Source organism: Patagioenas fasciata, chromosome 1 (genome assembly GCF_037038585.1).
Source record: "Patagioenas fasciata isolate bPatFas1 chromosome 1, bPatFas1.hap1, whole genome shotgun sequence".
Taxonomy (NCBI): Eukaryota; Metazoa; Chordata; class Aves; order Columbiformes; family Columbidae; genus Patagioenas; species Patagioenas fasciata.
The window spans coordinates 204,601,370-204,624,414 of NC_092520.1; the positions used below are offsets into that span (position 1 = coordinate 204,601,370).

Genomic DNA, 23,045 nt, shown 5'->3' on the forward strand with positions numbered 1-23,045 from the left:
TAAGAATTCAAATTCCTACCAGACTTACCAAACGGAACTTGTTATTGCATCTTGTAAGCCATAACCATTCCTCCCTCTCCATGATGTCTATTTTGTAACTGAAAGTATAAGTATCTCAAGTCAGTCTGCTCCTGCAACTATTGCCCCATGAGCTCAGGGAAATCATCTACTCGCAACCAAAGGCCCGAAGCAAGTGAGTGACAATATACGTGCCTGTGATTTGAAAAGGAAAAGACAACTCTATCTCGTTAAGTGTCCCAACAAGGTAAAGCCAAGGAGGTTAGATTGGGTGGTGGGATGATGGGCTGAAAATCCGAAGTCGCCTAAGCATATTTGCAATTGACATACTGTATTTTAAAGAACTATGCAAACAGTTTGTCTTTCCTAAAATTGACACAAAATTTTACTGAGTTGGACTCACTATTTGTTCAACCCTTGATTTCTTATTTCATAATCAGAAAAGGATTGAAGCTTATGTTCTTTCCTCATGACTATACATTACAGCTGACCTTCACAGCAAAGCTGAATAAAGTCTGCTTGTAGTAACATCAGTATGTAAAAATTCATTTCTGTCCTCTCCTGTTTTCTCTCTAACTACCGTGCCAGGTAAAATGAAACATGTATTTCAAATATTTAAGCACATAAGACACACAAGACATATTTATCTTCCTGAAGGTAAGAGTGACACTGCCTCCCCATCCCCCCCTAAGTCATCAGGAACACCTCCCAATCCCCACAGCTTTTCAGGCATGATGGAGAGCTGCCTCATAATGACATCGGCACCCTTGGATCCATCCCATCTGGTCTCATGAACTTGTTTATGTCTGACATACTTCAGTGGTCCCTAAATCTATCTTCCTCTGTTGTGAAATAGCTTCTCTCCCATAGCTCTGCTGCCAGGCTAAGGCACCTGGTGGACTGAGACAAGGCGGCACTAAGTACCCCGTCCTTGCTATGTCCATAGCCACAAGGTCTCTTCCACATTGTGAAACTTCTTTAGCTTTCCTTTTGATATCAATATATTCTACTTGAAGGAGTACTTCTTGTTGCTCTTTTTGACCCTCTGCAATACAAGCTCTGGCTGAAATTTGACTTTGTTAATTCTATCTCTTCCATCCTTGAAGGCTCAGGCAACATCTCCGTAACCCTTCCGGGTCATACATCCTGGTCATGAGTCGTCATATCTAACTCCATCTGAACCACCAAAATTGATTCTCTTCTATATGGGGAAAACCCAGGAGTTTAGGACTAAGGTGTTCACCAAGAGAAAGGGTCCCGCCTGCCCTTAAGTTACCACATATCAGGCAGAACCACCTACTGCAGAACTCACTTCAATAGCGCCTTGACTGGATAAGATAATGTCATTAACCAACACTAGGAATATATAGTCATATTAGAATAAAAGTACATTTTACTACAACTGATTAAAATGTTACAGGTAGTTCAGAAAAGCCTAGTGAATTATTAAACAAAAAATCCTTTAAAATGTATAGCCTCTTTCAAATTACTGTAGTCACATCCCACTAGAGTACTCAAACATTGGTAATAAAATAAAAATGTGCATTATTGACCAAAGTCCCATAGATTCCTTGGTCATCTACAATTTCAAGACCAAAATGCACTCTAAACAACTTAGATTTTTCATACATCATCCAATTAAATTTCAACCTAGAGACTGTTCTACTCTTACTGGAATAAATTACTCTGCCTACCTTTTACCAGCCCCACATCTGATTAAAGATCATACCCCTGGAGAATAAGAGCTGTTAAATCATCTCAATACTTCATTGAGAATTACTTATAACACTCACTCAATATGAACATTTAATTAATTTGTTTTTTTTTTCATCTGATGCAGTTGTTTCTGTCATGCTTTGCTAAGCCATCAACTGATCCTGTTTCACAGCACATTCTTATCTCCAGTCATACTGGTTAGGTGCAGATTTTGTACATCCTGCAGCATACTAATTGGTTATTGCTCTTGAGTCTTAATTTGTACTGTCTTCTGCGTCAATAACAACATTAATAACAGTAAAGCCTTGCTTTGAGAAGAAAGTTGGACTACATGACCTCCAGAAGCCCTCCTAATCTAATTTGTTCTGTGGCTGTCTGAGTTAACACTAATGGGGCTCAAAACACTTTACACTCACTAATTCATGTGCACATAAATATAATGCAGCTTTTCACTACTAATTAAATGCCAGCTGTATCTAGGTAGATAAAAGTGGTAGGTAACAAGAAACCACATGCTGACCTCGGGTTTACATATGGACCATAAACTATTCCTACGTACTAAATACCATACAATAATTTAACTGCTATAACATACGTAAGACTGTTATATATTTTTTAAAATGCTAGTATGGTGAAAATCAACAATGCAATAAGTTGGAAGAAGAACATTCACAGAGACTGAAGGAAAGTTTAGAGGGATATTTCACCCAAGAAAGAAATTAAAAGAAAATATTTTTGTAAAAGGTCAGCTGGAGCAGAACTCAGAAGTTTTTAGGGTCTGGAAAAAGTGATTCCCCACTGGATTAAAACTGACTTGCAGTACATGCTGTAAAGGGAGCTGCAGGAGTAGCTGTAATCCTCCCTTTCACACACTGACAGTAAAACCTCTGAAAGACTCTAAGTCACAAGATAAAAGTAGAAGCACAGGTGGCCTTTCTCAGCCATGGGGGCAAGAAATGTTTCTGAAACTCAACCCCACGGTGCTTCCTACACAGCCCTACTCACAGCTTGACTCGGGTTCGGAACTACAGAGTAAGTGCCCTTGCGTAAAGCGTGAGGCTTCAGTTCTGAAGCTCTGCTGCTTTGCCACTCTTAGGGCAAGTATTGGAAACCAGAGATGTTAATGAAGAGAACTGCAGGAAAGGATAACACTGGAGAAAGTAACCTGTCTTACAATGCATAGAATAGACTGATCACCCACTTACGAACACCTGCAAATTAAGCACTTTGTATCATTGTCTTCATCAATCTACTTTTCCCGTTTATTCTCTGGAAAACACCACAGTCAGACCATGTTGGGAATGGGTATGTGGAAAGGTCAAGGAAAGGGATGTGGGCTTTTGCAGGTGATACTGTCTGGTTCAGAAATACTCTCCTCATTTGCAGACTTGAGGCAGGGCAGGAGAGGAACTGCATTTCAGTTCATTTAAACTACGGGAAACTCCCTGAAAATCCTACAGTGGTGTAACGTATAGATTATTTCATATTTGGGGATATATTTGGAATCATAAACCACTCTGAAAGTATCTCCAGTAAAGCCAATATGGTTTTATGTCTGAGTAAATTAGCATTTCACATCATCAAAGAAAAGTAAAACTGCATATTAATCTCCCAAACAACTAAAAATAATTTGATACACTTCCCAGAATGGAGATTCCCGAGTTTCTCCTTTGCCCCACATACAAACTGAATATTAAAGCCAATTTTGTAATTGCAATATTTACCTCGGCTCAGCCATATTTATGACGTAGGATCCATTTGGTCATTTGTTCCATCTGAGATACGAGTAAGCGGTAGATCCACAGGACCACAGAGGACACACTTATCAGCTCATTGTCTGTCTTATTTTTAACTTCTCATTTAGCTATCTTGAGTCTTACTAGTAAATTTTACTAAACTATTATAAATACTCCATTCCGGTTTTCTTGATCTGACTTGCAGTTTCCAAAGCCGCCTTCTATCTTCAATCAATCCTACAAAAACTTGAGTCCCAGTCATTTGGGTTTTGTCCCACTTACAAATCTCGATGTAACCCGCACATTTCAAAGTGACATGTCAAAACACTTCTACAAAATTGCGCTCGCTAAAAATCACAAATTCAAATGCTATAAACATTCTATAACGAGTACAGTTTTTGGAGTTGTTTTTATTCACCACGAAACAATTACACCATATTCACTGCAATTGCTATCACTCAGGCATTTGATATTAGTAGGAAACATCCTGAAGAAAGAAATTTTCCATTAAGCTGATGAATTACCAGCTTCAGGGCTGAATTCTGATCTTTGCTGTGGCATAAAGTTATCCTCCATGGGGAGACTTTGAGCACGGCTCTTTTGTGCAGATTTGCCTTCAAGGTAGGATTCTCCGCATTAAGAACATCCTCATCTTTTTAGGACATGGACAGCTACAGTTATCAGTCTTGCCATTATTATTTCATAACTCTGTTTCACAGGTAGGACAGCTTCGGGGCAGTCATATATTTCATAATCATGTATTTTTCATTGTGGCCTTGAATGTATATTCATTTGAGAGAAGACTTGCACAAAGTTGAATAAAGGAATATAAACCTGACACCTAGTTTTTTACCCATAATACAACAGAGGAAAAAAAAAGGCAAAAAAAAGCAAGAAGCCTTGCTCCCTGTGGCAACAGATCATTATAATTTCAATAGGAAGCTCAAAGGAATGTCTTTTTCCCTATGGGTTGGATTCAAGTTTACCTAAAATGCCTTAAAATGGAAAAAGCTGACATGTTTCCCAATGATACTTGGTAAAAGGCACACATTTCTCAGTGAACAATGCAAAAAGTCCCAGTACTAAAGCAGCCAATGTCAATCATATCCTCACTATTAGTTTTGATGCTCCTTTTCCAAAAAAAAAAGCATCCAAATCACACTTCTAGAAATAATAGCATGAGATTCCAGATGCGAAAGCAAAAACACGGAGTATGCATTTTCCTAAAAGAGCCAGAAGTCATAGTACCATGAAATTACGAGCAATAAGAACAATAAATCCTGTTGCATAAAAACATTGAATACTAAATGTAAGACAAAAGAACATAAAATTATGTTTTTCCTGGTTACTGCTCCTCTATATATACTAAAGATACTTTGTGATAACAAGATTTTTTCACATCTTCACCATAGCAAGAAGTGTATACTTGAAACATAAATGCTATTTCTGTTAAACACTGCAGTGAGAGATACAACATCCTGAAGTGAAATTACTGTTACATTAATAATAAAAATAATAATAAAATCCACCTTTTTAGGGGTATTCATTTTCAAATACATTAATTGAAATGGAAATATTTCAATGTAGGTACTAGAGTAAATATTTTACAGGATATTGGTTGGATATTTAAGAAACACAGGGGCGAAGCTTAGAATACCCTTAGGAATCAAAAAGCGCAACAACCAGGAAGTATTTGCTGAAAATGGCAAGATTTAGGACATCTACACGAATACATCAATTTTTCCCTTCTTCATTTCATAAAATTTTAAATGTATTATAGACTTAATTATCAATTCCAAGTTTTACATGCCAGTACCAAAATATATAGGTTAATAGCAAAGATATATTTTGATTGAAATTAAAATATAGTTGAAAAATATGACATTTATTGCAGATTAGAAATTCCTGTTCTAATGAAACTTCCTTAAGGCATTAAAAATGTTTGCTATATAGGCGTATAAACAGCCCTACTCTGACAGTTTTTTATAATGGAAAATATAATTTACACTAGCACAAGTTTTCCTTCCCTCTTCTAGCTCGAGTCAGTCTAAGAGCAAACTAACCCAGCAAAATGTCTCACTTGTCTATGTAAAAAAAGGGCTCGAATGGGGCATTTGTTTGTATGGGTAATGCTAGTCACAGGGATAAGGAACCACACCACACCCTACTCCACACACAACGAAACAACAAAAAGCCCCCAACAGAATCTATGTCATATCACCAAGAATCAGAAAGTTTTGGCAAAGATTCGATTTAAATTGTCAAAGAGTTCAAACTCAAAAAATCTTCATCAAACATCAGTCAACTAACAATTTGGTATATTTACAAACGTAGCCATTAGCCACCTGTCCTATTGAAAAACCCTGGTATATTCAGAAAGAGAAGAAAATTAATCTAAAAATCGATACAGACTACACAAAGAATAGCAACAACAAAAATTATCCATAAAGAGACCTCCTATATGTACAAGGACCTTCTTGGCCCCTTCTTGGCTACAGAGGTGTACAAACCACAGTTACTGTCAAGTTACCTAACAACACTTTCCAATTCGTATGAAATATATTTTGCCCATACTTTGGCCCATCATAAATGAGAAAAAAAAAAATCTTCATGGCTCATTTTAACAGTTTTTCAGCATCAACAAAACAAAGGACAAAGAGAAGATAAAAAGAAACAGAGCACATAATTGTGATTGTAGCTATTTCTCATAATTACCTGTGATGTTCTGACATCAAACCATATGAGTTGTTACACAATGAAAGCAGAGGGAAGAAGAGCATCACACAACTTCAGGTAACAAAGTGAACTGACTACTATCACTAAGCTGCCCCATTGTAAAAGGAGAGTAGGTCTCCCACACCCTAGTACTTAAGCTCATCCTAAATTACGTGAGGCTAATTTCCCACAGCTCTTGCCAGGAGATGCAACTGGCTGCTCCCAATTAAAGCCTAAAGAGTAGGACCCACAGAGGAGCTGCAAACTGCTAACGAGGCTTGGGTGTTTTCATGTTAAAAATCATTTGCTTGTTTATCTGTAATACTTAGTCCTTTCAGTTAAATCAGTGAAAATTTTCAGTCCTCTTTTCCTTAGGCTGTTGTAGCTTGTGTAGGAAGGAGTTTATTGAAGTATGACAAGAAATTACACTAAAACCAGGTAAAAAGGGGGCAAGATGCAAAGAGGAGATGAGAGAAATATTGAGAAAGGAATCAAGGAAGAACAAAAATTAAGCAATCAAGCAATTCAGTGCGTAGTGGAGAGGTGAATTATCTGAGTTTATGGAAATAGAAAAATTAGATTTAGAAAGGTTCTATACAGAAGACATGGAATCACTAGAAATAAAGTGGATACCAGTAAAAAAAAAGGAAAGAACTGAACAGTGAAGCAAAGATGGGGGGGGGTGGTACAAAGGAAAACAAGAGAAAACAGGCAAAGCAATATTTAAACTTATGGGAAATGACATCTTGATGTGGTACCACTCAGTTGCCCAATAAAAGCACTGCAGCATTTGTTCAAAGAGTCATACAACACAAGAAGCCGACACCTGCAAATTAAAGTGCACGACACAGACTGCAATATATCAAACCGAAAAGGTTCTAAGAACAGGACAGTGAATAAAAACCTGAGAGACCTGTATTAAATTACAAGTTCGGCCATTATCTTCCCATGAGATACGAAAAATGGGAATATAATACCTCCTACCTTGTCAGGAGGATAAAACTCATTAATTATCAAGAAGTGCTCACCCATTACAGCACTGTGGAGGAAATAAGCAAGTAGAATCTAATTGCTGTTGTAGGATAAAGAGTACAAAAGGTATATTACTGATTGATGGACTAAGGGGTTACAAATTGATTGTTTTATCTGAGAAACTGAGAAATCTAAAGGCCAAAGAATGATTGGTCTTCTCATGCTTTTTTTTTTGTCTTTTTGGTAAGTCCAAGCAAACACAGTCAGTACATTCAAAAAGGTCCATTGAGACAGGAGACGAAAAATGAGAGAGAAGGATCTGCTGGATGTGGAACAGAAACAAGAAGAAGGAACACAAACTATACTGCAGCATATTAACATACACCAGAAAAAATACACAGAACTTAAGGTAGAGAATTTTTCTTCTGATGAAGCTATAATTTTAAAAGGACAATTCAAGACAAATAAAGATTGTACATGTGAACATGTGAAATTAATCTACTTTAATTCAACATCTGAAAGTTAAGACTTGAAAGTGTCCGTTGGAGGAACCTGGCCAACAGAAACATACATCTTGAAGTGACTCAACTGACCTTAGACACCTACCTCACAATAAGCTGAATAGCTCTCTAGAAGTACCCAGAGTGACTGCCTTAGATATCTACTTTTAATAAATACGTTACTGCAACTAATTATTCCTACTTGTACTAAAACAAAATCAATATTGTGTCCTGTGATTAAATGAAGGCTTACAGCAAGGAAGAGCAAAAAGTGAGAATTCTTAGAGAAAGTAAAGAAGGGATGGCAAAGGCAGCTTTACCACATTTCTGAGATGATTCTTTTAAAATCTCTCTCTGTATAAAATAATATGTCACCTAAGTTGTCTCACCCAGTTCACAAATACTGACGAAGGACTTGGAAGTAGAACTCCACCAGTCGTTCAGGCATGAACAGAGGAGAAGAATCTGTGATGTTTGCATGTGAGTTTGCAGGTTTTCCAACAAAAAAATTGGTATCAGATCACTGACCGTGTCATTCTTATTACTACTTCTTTTAACTTAACATACTGATCACAATGACAGCACAGGAAAAAATACATCTATTTTCACACTTCTGAAGTGTTTTACCAAAAAGTATTTAACTGATTCTTACCACCCTAATGAGATGCAAATCATCAGTAAGCACAGTCACAACTTCATATTTCCAACAAAGTGCTACACTTAGAATACAAATTTTTCTCAGTTGCTAATCTGCATTTATTTAATAAGGCTCAACTTTACTGATGAAAGAATATAATTTCAACATTTCACATTTTTTAAGAAATATTTGCTCAAAAATTTTAATAGTGAAAAACTTGAGACTTATGGAAGAAACTTTCTTAGGAGGTCTATGTTAGTATTTTCTGAAATATTAGGCCTTTTAAAAGGATCCAAATCTAATCTGCATGTATAAATCACATCTCTAAAATAACTGCTCTTCTTCTATAATATAAAACCATAGAATCATAGAATGTCCTGAGTTGGAAAGGACCCACAAGGATCATCAAGTCCAGCTCCTATCCCTGCATGTGAGAACCCCACAGTTCACACCATGTGTCTGAGGGTGTTGTCCAGTCTCTTCTTGAACACTGTCAGGCCTGGGGCTGTGGCACCTCCCTGGGGAGCCTGTTCCAGTGTCCAGCACCCTCTGGGGGAAGAGCCTTGTCCTTATGTCCATCCTAAACCTCCCCTGGTACATCTTCCTGCCATTCCCTCAAGTTCTGTCATTGGTCACCAGAGGGAGGAGTTCAGCACCTGCCCCTCCTCCTCCCCTTGTGAGGAACCTGTAACTGTGATGTGGTCTTGCCTCAGTCTCCTCCAGGCTGAACAAACCAAGTGACTTTAGCCGCTTCTCATACAACTTCCTCTCCAAACCCTTCACCAACTTTGTAGCCTCTTCTGAACACTCTCCAGTAGCTTCATTTCTTCTTCATCCTGCGGCACCCAGAACTGCACACAGTGGTGAGGCCGCCCCAGTGCGGAGCGACGAGGGACAATCACATCCCTCGCATCCCTTGCCTAGCTGGCAATGCTGTACTGGGTGCACCCAGGACACAGTTGGCCCTCTTGGCTGCCAGGGCACACTCTCGGCTCATGTTTAACTTGCTATCGACCAGCATCTCATCCCCCCAGCCAGGGTTGCCGTGTCCCAGGTACAATATCCAACACATGCTCTGGTTGAACTTCATGCAGTTGGTGATTGCTCAGTTCTCCAATTTGACCAGAAATAAGACTTATTTTTTTATTGAGAATTAATACTAATTTTGTAGCTAAAGGAGGATAACATTTAGTATCGCTACGAAATACTCACCTTTCTAAATAACAAGAATCATAGAACCATAGAATCACAGACTCATTTAGATGGAAAAGACCTTCAAGATCCTTGAGTCCAACTGTTAACCTAACACTGCCAAGTTCACCTCTAAACCATGTCTACACGTCTTTCAAACTCTTCCAGGAATGCTGGCACAACCATTTCCCTGGGCAGCCTGTTCCGATGCTTGACAACCCTTTTTGTGAAGAAATTTTTCCTAATATGCAATCTAAACCTCCCCAGGCACAACTTGAGGCCTTGTCCTCTCATCCTCTCACTTGCTACTTGGGAGAAGAGACCAACATCCTCCGTGCTCCAGCCTCCTTTCAGGTAGTTGTAGACAGCGGTAAGGTCTCCCCTCAGCCTCCTTTTCACCAGGCTGAACAGCCCCAGTTCCCTCAGCCGCTTCTCATCAGACTTGTGCTCCAGACCCTTCACCAGCTTCATAGATCTTCTTTGGATTCAAAGAAACAGAATTCAAGTATGTTTGTGTGAGATGAACATATCCAGCCCTTTCTCAGATATGTTGAACTAACAAGGTATCAGTGGCTGAGTTATCTGAGACATGGTCTTTTCATGCTGCAATTAGAACTCGTTTGGAACCCGTTAATGGTATCTTACTTCGTCAAAATAATTGCGATCGGCTAGCCAAAAATGCTTAAATGACTGACAGAAAGCACGTGGTCTCCAACCACAGCTTGTAAATACAGTACTTTCTTGGTATCTTTTTCCTATGCATTGTTTTCTGAACTTAGAATTAAATAGAGAGATTGAAAGCAAAACAGACAAAACCGCTCGTTTTATTTTTCCTTCTCCCTCTTTGACTTTTTAATTTGAGGACTCTCACAAAGGAAAGAAAAATACCTGAAATTTCTAGGACTTAAAGTTTTTTCTTGTGATACAAAACATTTCAAAATAAGAACTCAAGCTGGTTTTGGGTTTTGGTATTGCACTCGTTGCAATACTATAATATTGCTGATGCCACATGGCAGTGTTACTGGTTTCTTGAGAGACTGACTCTGACTCACAACAATAAAGGTTCATTCCAATAGTTCAAAAAGACATAAAAAGAAATAAAACTGACACAGAAATACAAATAGGACACCTGGTGGAGATATATATGTATATAGTGTGTGTGTGTAAAATCAGAATGAACTCTAGAACAGTATTTTCTTTCCTGCCTTTCCTACCTGATTTGGATTTCTGCTGTAGAAGCAGTCACCTCAAGACCTTTCCCGAAACGATTTAGTCACAACAGATACGGCAGGGTCTTTAAGTTCACACCATAATCTATCATCACTAGATGGAACATTTAGATTCAAAATCCAACATTTAAACTTTGTAATCATGTTTCCAGAGTGATTAGCACCTGTAATCCCAGTGAATTTAATAGAACCAGAGTAATATCTTTCAAATTTAGGTTGGCTTTAATGAATCATACTTAAAGCATGCGAATTTTAAAACTCTGGACAGTAGACTTGTTTTTTGCATCTGAATTCCAGTACTTGTAACTCCACATAAGCATATCAAATAGCTCTACTTGACAAGATCTATGTACCTTATTTAATTGCCTTACAGCAGAAGCATCAATTACAATAGTGTTGCCATCAATCTCTAAAGAATACTTGATTAAAAAGTGCAAATGAAGCATGCTGGCAATTCTGATTAATACATTTACAACATTTTTTCTCTGGTTTTATAAATTAAATCTATAATGAAGACAAGCAGTTTTATTATCTCAAGTGAAGGTGAAGATAACATGTAGTCTCCCCAGAAGACATTTAGATTTTTAATAGTTAAAGCCAGATAGGAAACTTCAAGCCACTTAAAATAAAACTTTTAGTAGAACCAGGAATTGAAATATCACACTTTCTGTCTAAAACTTGGGACTGGATTTTCAATTAACCCAAAGCTTATTACAGCCACTTGAGTGAGCACAAAGTGCATGAAAATAGTTATTCAGTGATATTTTACATCTGCTTTCCCCTCATGTAGAAACAAACTTCCTACAAAGAATACAGAATGAAATAAATAATATGAGCTTGAAAATAGGGCCAGAAAATGGTTCCTTCAGAGTAAAGTAAATTATTCGCATTTGTCATTTTGATTTTCCAGTCTTATAATTACATTTTTGTTACATTTCAAAAATGAATGATACTGCTGTCAGGATCAGGTTTTTGTTTTTCTTCCCAGCATATTCTCTGCCTGATCAGTAACTCAGACTGTATGAGGGAAGTCAGACCTTCAGAATTAGAGCATAGGATATCATTTGGCTCTTGATGAAACTTTTAAAGACATTTTTAAGTTTCTTGCTTTCTTACTTTTGCAAAATATTTAAATGTTAGTCTGAGAGTTCAATTAACCTTTTCAATTCCTTTATTTTCTGAGATTACAAGCAATGAAACAAAATGAACACATTACTTACATCATTCTGATCATCTTTTGCATTGTAATAGACGATGTCATTATTCTGTAAGAGAAAGAAAATAATTCTGTTAGTTCAAAAGTGAAGAATAAAGTTTACCAGCAACAATTTGTACTAAAATACTTTTTTAAAAAATGCATTTATTTATGTATACTCTTTTAAATATGAGAGAATCAGACCTTCGCTTGCTCTCTGTTGCATGTAATATTTCCCACACTCTACATTTAGCATAATTTAATGCTTCTTCCCTTTAAAAGTACAGAAGACAACACTGGACAAAATCCACAGCTTGCGTCCTGGTTTCAGCTAGGATGGAGTTGATTTTCTTCCTAGTAGCTGATATAGAGCTGTGGTTTGGATTTATTATGAGAACAATGTTGATAACACACTGATGTTTTAATCGTTGTTAAGCAGACTTTTCAGCTTCTCACACCCTGCCAGGTTCACAAGAAGCTGGGAGGGGACACAGCTGGGACAGCTGACTCCAACTGGTCAAAGGGATATTCCATACCATGTGGCATCATACTCAGTATATATTTTGGGGGATGTTTTGAGTTATGGCATTTGCCTTCCCAAGCAACCATTACATGTGATAGAGCCCAGCTTTCCCAGAGGTGGCTGAACACCTGCCTGCCCATGGGAAGTGGGGAATGAATTCCTTGTTTTGCTTTGCTTGTGTGTGTGTAGCTTTTGTTTTACCTATTAAACTGCCTTCATCTCAATTCACGAGTTTTCTCACTTTTCCTCTTCCTAGTCTCTCCCCTGTCCTATTGGGGAGAAATGAGTGAGCGGCTGTGTGGGGCTTAATTGCCAGCTGGGGTTAAGTCATGAATAGCTCATAAACAAACTTTTGTAAACTGTTTCTTTTACAGACACAAGCCCCTTTCTCTATGCAATTAGGTGATTTATGCACCGCAACATCCAGCAGGCAATAGACACAACGAGGCATGGGCACTGCTAAGTGGATTAAGTATTTGTTGAAGACACATTTATTGTTTTGTTCACTTCCCACAGTGAAAATAGAAACTGGGAAAAAACATCAGAGGAGAGTCTGGCTGTTGGAGCGTAGAGTGCATCCTGGCAGCGCTGTGCAAACACTGTACCATGTAATTAAAGCAAAGCAATGAAGGAGAAGATTACTAGTTAGATTACTAGTTTCCATTGCAAAATCAGTCAGAAACATCATTCAGTGTAATGTCTACAGCGGCTTGAAAATTGGGGTACTTCTTATGGAATACATTTTTATTTTCTCTTGAAATATTTCTGAACCATTTAAAAGCCTTCAAGACTTAGGCTCACTGGAGTAACTTTCCACTAAATCAAATTGCTGTAATGTGCCCTATATTTGCTTTTATACTCTTTTGAATGAAAGTAAGCAATTTTGTGTGCACTTCTGTATGAAATAGACATACATATGTGCATAGCATTTTTTGAAAGTCTCATTACAGATTCTGAATAAAGGAGCAGAAGTTCCATTTTTTTCATGTCCAGAATTTTGTTAAAAATAGGTGATTGATGCTAACTTCTAAAAATCGCCTTAATTTATATTTTCACATCTATTTATGCTAATATCTTTGGATTTATGTATCCAAATAAAAAGTTGACCACAAAAAGTTTTTCTTCTTTTCTTTTAGAAATACTAACAGGAACAAATGACCTTGGTAACCATTTTTCAAGCGGGTAAGCCAATAACTATTATTACTTGCACTAAAAAAAGTACCATAATGTGCTACAAGGTAATACAGTTCATCTTTACAAACTATTGTTTCTCTCCCTTCATTGTTCATTCTTCTTTGTGACCTTTTTGAGATCCAAACTCGGAATATGTTATAGATGAGCTAAATGCCATTTTGAGGTAAATGCTATTAACATGAACTCATCCTCTCTCCTTTTCCCTCAAAATGTGTTTTTCCATCAAGACACATTTTTATCCTCAAGTCAATTGGTTTTGTATCTCTACATGGGTAACTAAGCCAGATCTCAGTGTGTTACAGATAGGGGAGGAAACACCTTTCGTCATTACAGACCAAAGATAATAGCTTATTCACTTGTTACTTGATTGTTGTAAACAGAATTGCATGTGAAGCTTGTAGAGGCCTTCAAGTTAGAAAAAACAAAAAATCCAATTTGTTTTGGATCCTCTTTACTTTGTACGTGGCTGTGTACAAAGTAATTGTTCTGTAAATAAACTGATCTGTTCAAACACACGTGATTCTTTAGCTGGCAAAATTTAAACCGCAGATGATCCACCTCTGAGCGGTTCTAGCTGGAAATGACAGCACAAGTGTTTTCAGCACAAGTTGATCTGTTCATTTTTTTTTTTTTTTTTTTTTTTTTTTTTTAATATGTGGTTCCATTTCAGAAAACGGGAAAATAATACTTCTCTCACCACACCTCGTTATGGTATGATGTTATGCTATGCTAGGCAATGTTACGTTATGTTATAGAATGATAGAATTATAGAATCATTTCAGTTGGAAGAGACCCTCAGGATCATCGATTCTGACCGTAACCTAACCTGACTCTAGCACTAAACCATGTCTAAAACTACCACTAAACCTCATCTAAATGCCTTTTAAACACCTCCAGAGATGGTAACTCCACCACTTCCCTGGGAAAACTGTTCCAATGCCTGACAACCCTTTTCATGAAGAAATTTTTTCCTAATATCCAACCTGAACTTCCCCTGGCACAACTTGAGGCCATTTCCTCTCATCATATTACTTGCTACTTGGGAGAAGAGACCAACCCCCTCCATGCTACAACCTCCTTTCAGGTAGTTGTAGACAGCGATAAGGTCTATGTTACATTTAGAGTAGTTCCACTGCACTCTCTTCCCTGGAAGCTTTTGTTCATGAAAAATGAGACCAGGAACAGCAATATAGCCATGCCTATCTGGTTATAACGTATATATTCTTTTTGCTTAGTGTTTTCACTTTAAAAAGGAACATTTTCATGAAAAAAACAATACTCTTAGGCCTTCTCTTGTATTGACTCTCATCAAGATATCAGTTTATTACCCTATCCTGTTCCCAGTGTTCAAGTTTACCCTAACAGAATATCCTGTCATAGAATCATTTAATGCATAGGATTTTTAACAGTCTTCTAAGCATACAATTCTGCTTATCTACTTAAAACGATTCTTTATCATCACAATTACAATTTCCCCCTTCTTTTACATCTTGATTTATTTGTTTAAATTGATCAAAGCTGGTAGAGCATTGCTATCTACTTCTACTGGACTAAATTTTATCTTTTAAATCACATATTAAATAATTATTTTTCAGAAACATGATACATTTACAGGTTAATTAAAATATCCCCGTCCCCTCCCAATGAATTATAGTTTGTTAAGCTGTTCATATTTTGTAGTTCATTACCCTGCCTGGACATATTACCTACACAGTGCATAAACTGACATTGACATGGGTCATATCTCACTACTTATAATACAGAAAATATGAGATACACAGTGCTGTAACACACTGAATGCTGTACAGTTCACAAATTAGATTCATGGATCATTTATATCTTTAGAGGACAATTTTTCATAATTTAACCACTTCTAGCTGACAAGAACAAATTGCTTTGTTGCTGGCTCTCAAGCGAGTAGTTTATTTATTTATTAACTTCTTGACACCAAGAATTTGGATCTTCCCACTGTTATTCACTCCTGCCAGCAGGTAATACTGCACATTTATTAAGCAAGTCCAAGATACAATGTAAATATCCCAGACATTTATTTTTGTTCTTTATCCAGTAATGCTGAGAGAGGGGTAAATCCTCAGTTATTTCTGTTCATGAATGAAGGGGTAGAGTAAGACAGTCCTGAATTTATGGAGAACAATAGCTTTAGGAGACCATATGCATAAATTAGAAACCTCAGCATAGTGTCAATATACAAGTTTACAAAATTTATGCAATTGGAAAGGATAGCTTTCACCATCATTAATTCCCCTTTCAAAGCAAACCGTTTCAGTAACTGACAAGGTCACAAATGTTTTATTTGTGATTTACTATTTTCTTTTAGTCTATCATAATAATCTTTTTTCTTTCACACTTTCATTGATATTATTATCTGCTGAAGTTAGATTGTTCCATTGTCTTTACACTGCTTTTCATTTAAATAGTGCTTTGTTTCCAAATTTTGGGTAGAAAACCATTCCAGTGGGAAATAGTATTTACAAGGTAGTATTATGACTTCCTAAATTTCACCACACAGAATCCAAAGTTCCTGGTTTCTGTGATGTCTCTATATAGAGATTTAAAGAAACACGCAGATTCATCAAATAGAAGAAAAGCATTGGAAAATATGATCTTTAAGAATATCTGCAGGTGAAATTTGGAGTCACACTAACACTGACTTACATTCGCATTTTGATTCTCTACAGAACAAGTTTACAGACAGTCTGTTGATGCAGGTATATGTGAACGGAATTGAAGCTGGGTTTTAATAGAACTTTGATAATCATACAAGGTGTCTGTTTGAAACACCCATATCTTTTTCAATCAAAATCTCTTAAGAGCAACACAAAGTGATTACATTGCAACAAAACATATCTGACTCTAAAGATAATCACGTATAGCAAATCATTATAATATATCTATGTCACTTTGTTGATATAAGCTATTCTTTCCTATATTCTTTGCCAAGTGCCAAAGATGAAAGCTCTTTGTCAGCACTGCCACATAATGGCTTCTGCAGGAAAACCTGATCTGTAAATCCTGTGCTAGAAATTCCAAGAATTGTCCATCAAATATGGACCCCATGAACTGGTCAAACTTCTTTTTCAGTGGAAACACTGCATGTGTAATTTTGAAGTATCCGCTTTTCCACAACTGATGCTTGCAGTTCACTCATGAAAACAAAACAAAACAACCAAAGAAACAAAGAAACAAACAAAAACTGGAAATCTAAGATATTCAACAAACATCTGATTCTATCTACTCAGAAATGTTGCTTTCACAGAAGATGTGATTAAGATTCCTTATGTCCTCAGGTCTGTATGTGAGGATTCTTAGAGAATCTACTCAACTTCAATTCTGTAATGTAGCCCAGAATGGGGTTAGGCAGGCAGGGGAGATCAAACACCTAAAATAAATCCTTGGATTTTGGGAGACACTATAATAGACAACCTGAAAATAAATAATTTAAAGAAATACAAAGGAAAAGGGAGAAACAACTTTTCTTAAAGTTTTTTTAAAAATACAGTAAGAAATTAATGTAATGTGTTAATTTAGAGAGTCATCATCATTATACTTATTTCATAAAAGCAGCAGTACTGAAACAATTGTAGATAAGATGTGAGAGCAAATATAACACTCCTTTCCATGACTTCATTTGCTATCGAGATGCAAGCAGATAATGAACTCTCTCAGATAACAGAAGAGTTTTTGTGAAAGATCCCCAGACTTCAAACATTTTCTTCAATGAACCACTTCAGGCAAATATAAAATTAGTGTAGTAGATTATAATGCAAATATATATTCCTGCATAGTTATTAGTGCATGTTTTAAAATTTGAAATTACAGCCAAATATGATTATTTGAATTTGATATTAAAACAGCATATTTTCCATAATTTCTAAGTATTCTATACAAAATGTGCTAAAGCAACCAAAAATAGGCAATGTATAAAAGCTCCTTTATATTGCAGTTAAACTGATAGTAGTGATTCCTATGAGATTCTTTTGTTCTGCAGGCAATGAGGTAGCATAAGAAATCAGCAACCCAGAAAACAACAACATATTACAGATATATGTCTGATTTTGACTGTTATTAGAACTATAGCACAAATTTGGAGAACGTTTTAAAGTCATATTAGTCCCACACACTTCAAAAAGACTTAGAACACTAGTGAAAGAACTGGTATTCCTGTTACTCAGCATGCAGCAATAAGAATAATAATACTGATTTATTTCATACATCATAGACATACTGGATGAAATGAATGTAAATACTTATAAATGCTAGAAAAATCTTTCATTCATTTCATTTTCTTCTATCCCCTTGCATAAAGATATCGAATTTTATAAGTTCACTCTAATACCTTTAGGGTAATTAAGATTTAAACCCAATCTAATAAATACTATGAAAAATAAGCCAGGTAGTTTTAGTTTAATCCCTTACATAGTCTGACATGCAGCTTATGGCATAATTAGACTCTTCAGAAAAGACAGTAAAAATATGGCCTACTACAAATAAAAAATGACATTTATTTCTAAAGAGAAGAACTTTAGGGAATAAAAGCCCACAAATAGGGAAAAAAGGAAAGAATGTCAACTACTACAAGCTCTTTGTTACAGCTTTGCAATTTTACACAAGTGAAATGGCACGGGTAAAATAAGGGAATTACCAGCTAATAACTTTTTTCCCCTTCCGTATCCATGAGTCCAAATACAGATTTACCTTCTTTTATAAAGTGAACACAAAGGCAATATAGTAAATTAGTTGCAATTACTGTGTCCCAACAAGGGCTGTAAGAAATACGTTAGAATGTGGATCTAAAACAGCATCTTGAAACAGGGCTTAAACCCAAGATCTTTTAAAAATTAAACTATTTTTAATTTTAAAAAATTACAAATATCAAACAGTTCAATAACATCCTGGTCTAGGAATATTTCCCCACATTACCCACAATATGGGGAAATGAGTCACTTGGGTTAGGTATTTTTCCCCAAGATATAATTAAAGAACTACTTTCTCAGAATATTAAATTTCATACACCAATTAAAATTTTCCAGATCTGCACTATAATTTATGATAAGCCTTTTTCATTGGATTTGTGTAAAGGGCTCTTCTTAAGATTCTGCTGAGACTAATAACTGGCATGAAAAGATGAAGGTGAAGATTACAGGAAATAACATACAGGAGGATTAAAGGCACTGCATACACTTTGTCATAGAATACACTTTCTTTTAAAAGGCAAGAAAGATCAATTTATTCAGCATTCATTTACAGGTTATTCCTTCACTGAAATTATCAATCTGGAAACCTTCAAATGTATAGACAGTTTACATGAGGTGGTCACTTGTCCATTCACAGATGCATCAGAGTGAAAATTAAGTAATTTATTAAGCACCGGCTATACTTTCTAATGTAATATTCTGGAAAAAAAAAGAATCCTTGGGACAGGCAGTTATATCCACCTTTGAAATGGATTATTCTGTAAAAGAGTTCTATACAGTTCCATCCGCAGCTTGTCTGGGCAGGCTGTACCAGTGCCTCACCACCCTCCGGGGGCAGAATGTCTTCCTTATATCCAATTTAAATCTACCCTCTTTCTGTTTAAAACCATTACCCCCTTTACTAATTTTTTTAAATTGCCGGCTTGGAATTTGAACCATTGTGGATGTTTGTGGTTTTTTAGTTATTATAGTTGTGGTGTTGTTTGTTTGTTTGTTGTGGGTTTGTTTGTTTGTTAAGAAGAATATGATATACAGGCAACATAGCAAATGCCTTCAACTTTGCATGACTCTCTTCAGTTCACTATTTTACTTCAGTCTGAGCCAAAATTCATTGAAGTCAATCAAACAGACTTCAGAACAGGCCCAATATAGACGTATGTTTCATGATATGAATAGAAATTCACAAATAATATTACTATAGTCCCAATGGATACAAACACCAAATATCAATATCCACTCCAATTCAAGTAGAAGATTGATAATATACCTAAGCTGGTAGGTGGATAACAAAAGATAATGATTCAAAGTTATTCTCTCCCTCTCTTTCTACGAGCCAAACCTCCTTCAATATTCTTACTGTCTCCCCAAAGAATGACAAAAAAGTTTAGGATTTTATGTACTTGTGTTACAAACGAAGAATGAAAAAAATTGTAACAAGTCTCTTCTGGAGTTAATGAGTTTAAAAGAACTGGCTACACATAGGAAGAGATACAAATAACTGTCTTCTATATTCCTCTATATTCCTCCTCCAGTTCTCAAAGCCAAAAGCAAGGAAGGCAGAGACAATCCTGACAGACTAATGTCTTTCAATTTGTTTAGTTTTTGGTAAATATATTCTTCCAAAAGTTTTAGGAAACTGCTAATCTTCTCATCACAGTAACTCTCTCAAAGTATAAGCAACTGCGAATGGTGGCTTTTTATAAGGCAAAATGCAAATACAAAGCAGATTTCCAGGTGGGAAAATGAAATTAATTTGTTAGCAGTTAATTAACCTCTGTATCACACTATCTGATCTGTTTAATTAAAGCAGCAAAGCATGTTTATTTTAATTTATTCAGCATTACTTTCTTTGGTTGATGAAAGAACATAAAAATAATATAAAAAATAATAAAGAAAATTTGTCTAAACTGATTGTAGATTATCTAGATTGTAAATACTAGGACCAGTGCAGTACAGGAGCTGAGTTAAACAATTTGAACATGAATTTAAACCAGATTCACAGGAAACTGGCATTGGCATTCTGAATTCATACCTGTGTAGCTGCCAGGACATAATGAACTAGGCTATAGCTCTTGCACAATCATACCTATATAGAAAATATGCTGCTTCTCCAACTCATATCTGCAATATTTTTGAACTTGGGTTTGTTTGTTTGTTTGTGTTTTTACCAAATAACGGGCAAACCCATAATACGATTTGTTCCCAAAAAAGTGAGTTTAAATTTGCTACATTGCTACTGTGTTCTAGTAATTATAGCCAATGAATAAGATCATGCTCAGGAATGTTACAAGCAGTGGTTACAAAATATTTCTAAGGAATCAGTCTTTAAGCATATGACGCTACAGTGGAGTAAAAGCTCAAGAATCGAGGTTCTTGGTGATCCATAATGGTGAGTGAAGACATCAGGTGTGTTTCAAGGCTTCTCTAAACCCAGCTGTGCAGAGGCCAGTGGTCCCTAGGAGATCTCTCTGGACTTTCATTATCTAAAACTCCAGAACCTAGAACCTGAGGATAAATGCTTGTGTCTATTTCAAAAATGATGTTTCTATCACCTTTTGTATGCAGATTCACATTCATATAGCCCACACTTGGAGTCAATAAGAAGAAACTAATTATTGCTCAACAGATCCCCAACTACTGAAAAATGCTGGTAGATCATGACAAGAGATGAGGACTCTCAGTGGAGAAACCTTGATTTGCTTACAGCTTGAGTTTTCATCAAATGTTAGCCAGGTAAATGTACAAGGAACGGACTACACAAAAGTGAACTCCACAAGCTACAACTGCCAGTATTACACAAGTAAATTTACACTATTCTAATCCCTCTGGCTGTGTAATATATTAAACAATTTGTGGTCATAAGTAACTGGATTAGAACTTTTCTAATTAGGTAATTATGATCTACTATATAAAATGCAGAGCATATCCTTAAAGAGATTATTTTGCTTCTGGCAACAAAATGGACGTTATTCATCTATAAACAAGGTTATTCTCCCTTCCAGTTCCATACTTGTACCATGAAAAAAATCTAAATATATTCAACAGAATTCTAACAAACTTATTCACAAGTAATGCCACGAAGCTTGCACTGCAGCTCGTGGAAATCCATTGACTCACCAGGTTAGATATAAGAAGGATAATTCTTTTAGACTAGAATGCCTTCTTTGAACTTCCATTCAAAGGCTGCACACTGTGTTTCAAACCCATCATTTAAGTTCCTACTTCCTTGGGAACTGCACAACAGTTAATGGCATTAAAACAACAACTAATAATACAAGGGGAAAACATAACTCATAGCCATCTGAAAAATTTTGCAGGAATTTCCAGTTAATGATGCTGGTAATTATTCTTAAACCTGATAATCTAATGCATGGACTGATAGTTAGATTAATTACTAGTGGTCCACGAACGAACGTGTGATCTTAAAGACTATGAAGGTAAACATTTTAAACACAAAGATAAAATTTTCTTATGAATATGTCCATTTCAGCAAGAAATTAAGAAAATAAATAAAAAACAACCACATTATTTCAGTACATGTTTGGATCTGAACAAACAAATTCATCTGAATTTGTGGTTTGAGCTATTCAGAATATTTAAAGTTATTGAATATAACATATAGCAATCTGTATATAATATGTGTTAATAAAATGTACAAATGTTTTCCATACTGCAAGTATACCAACTTTAATCAAATCAACATTATCAAAATGACATTTCTTTCAGACTCCTCTTTAAATGTGCACAGAGAACTTAGAGATTTAATTCTGTTAAGCATTGTTTTCCGTGGAATATCAATTACTACAAAATGTATGTGTTCATCTTACTTACTAAAAAATGTTTTGAAATGAAAGATGAAAACTTGTAAGACTAATTAGTGTATTTCCATACATGCAGATGCTTTGAAGATATATGCAATGGTTGAAACAGTTCCACAGATGTAGACACATTCTCCTCTGTTTCATTTCCATCTCTATTTCTCTCTTTACGAAGGAATAGTACATCAAAAAGACAGACCTAGTTTCAAAGCAGTATATTTCATGATGGCAAAATGTTACAATTACACAAAAATTTACAAATGGTTTAATGGGTTAATAGGTTTTAGTAACCCCTTAGTTACCCTTTAATAATGCCAATGTCCCATCCTTTCAAGTGGTAAGAGCTTCATTCATGGGCAGTTTGTGTTTGCAAAGATATAATGATTTCAAATTGGGTCCATCTTTTTGAAACATATATATGTATATGGCAAAGTGAATATATTACACAGTGACTGTCACTAAATTCTAAACAAAATACCCAGACAAGGTTCATGTTTTTTAAGAATCTCACTGCAATACAAAGAAATGGTTATGTTTTGCATAGTTTTCCTTAAACTGCAGCAGCAGAGGGTTTTGTATTTCTTTTACTTGCCTCTTTTTTTCCATATGTAAAAACTAAAATACGAAGAGATTACAACTGGTGTTTCTGCAGGGAAATCAAGCACACAGTATTTTGTCCTTAGTATTACAATACTGTATAACACAGGAAAAATGAATTTTTATATATAAATTATGAAAGTCTGATCCAAATTTGGGATCAGACCTCACATAGCTGACACTGACCTCTGAAGTTAATGATCTCAAATTTTATAGAAGCACTTGATTTTTTTCCCCTGTGTGTATCAGTTCTTCATTTGGTTTATTCAATCACTTAAAAGTGTGCCCA

The 23,045-nt window shown here is 35.9% G+C and overlaps 1 protein-coding gene across 10 annotated transcripts in view; it reads right to left on the reverse strand.

Annotated features, from left to right (window-relative positions):
• Window positions 1–23,045, reverse strand: part of CACNA2D1 (calcium voltage-gated channel auxiliary subunit alpha2delta 1) — a 400,174-nt gene that overhangs the window by 178,371 nt on the left and 198,758 nt on the right. For all 10 annotated transcript variants that reach the window (XR_011737089.1, XM_071803490.1, XM_071803489.1 and 7 more), the window contains exon 5: window positions 11,935–11,979. Coding sequence is in view for 9 of the 10 variants with exons in the window: in XM_071803490.1 (XP_071659591.1) it covers window positions 11,935–11,979 (45 nt within the window). In the remaining variant the exon portion in view is untranslated. The remainder of the gene's footprint in view (window positions 1–11,934; window positions 11,980–23,045) is intronic.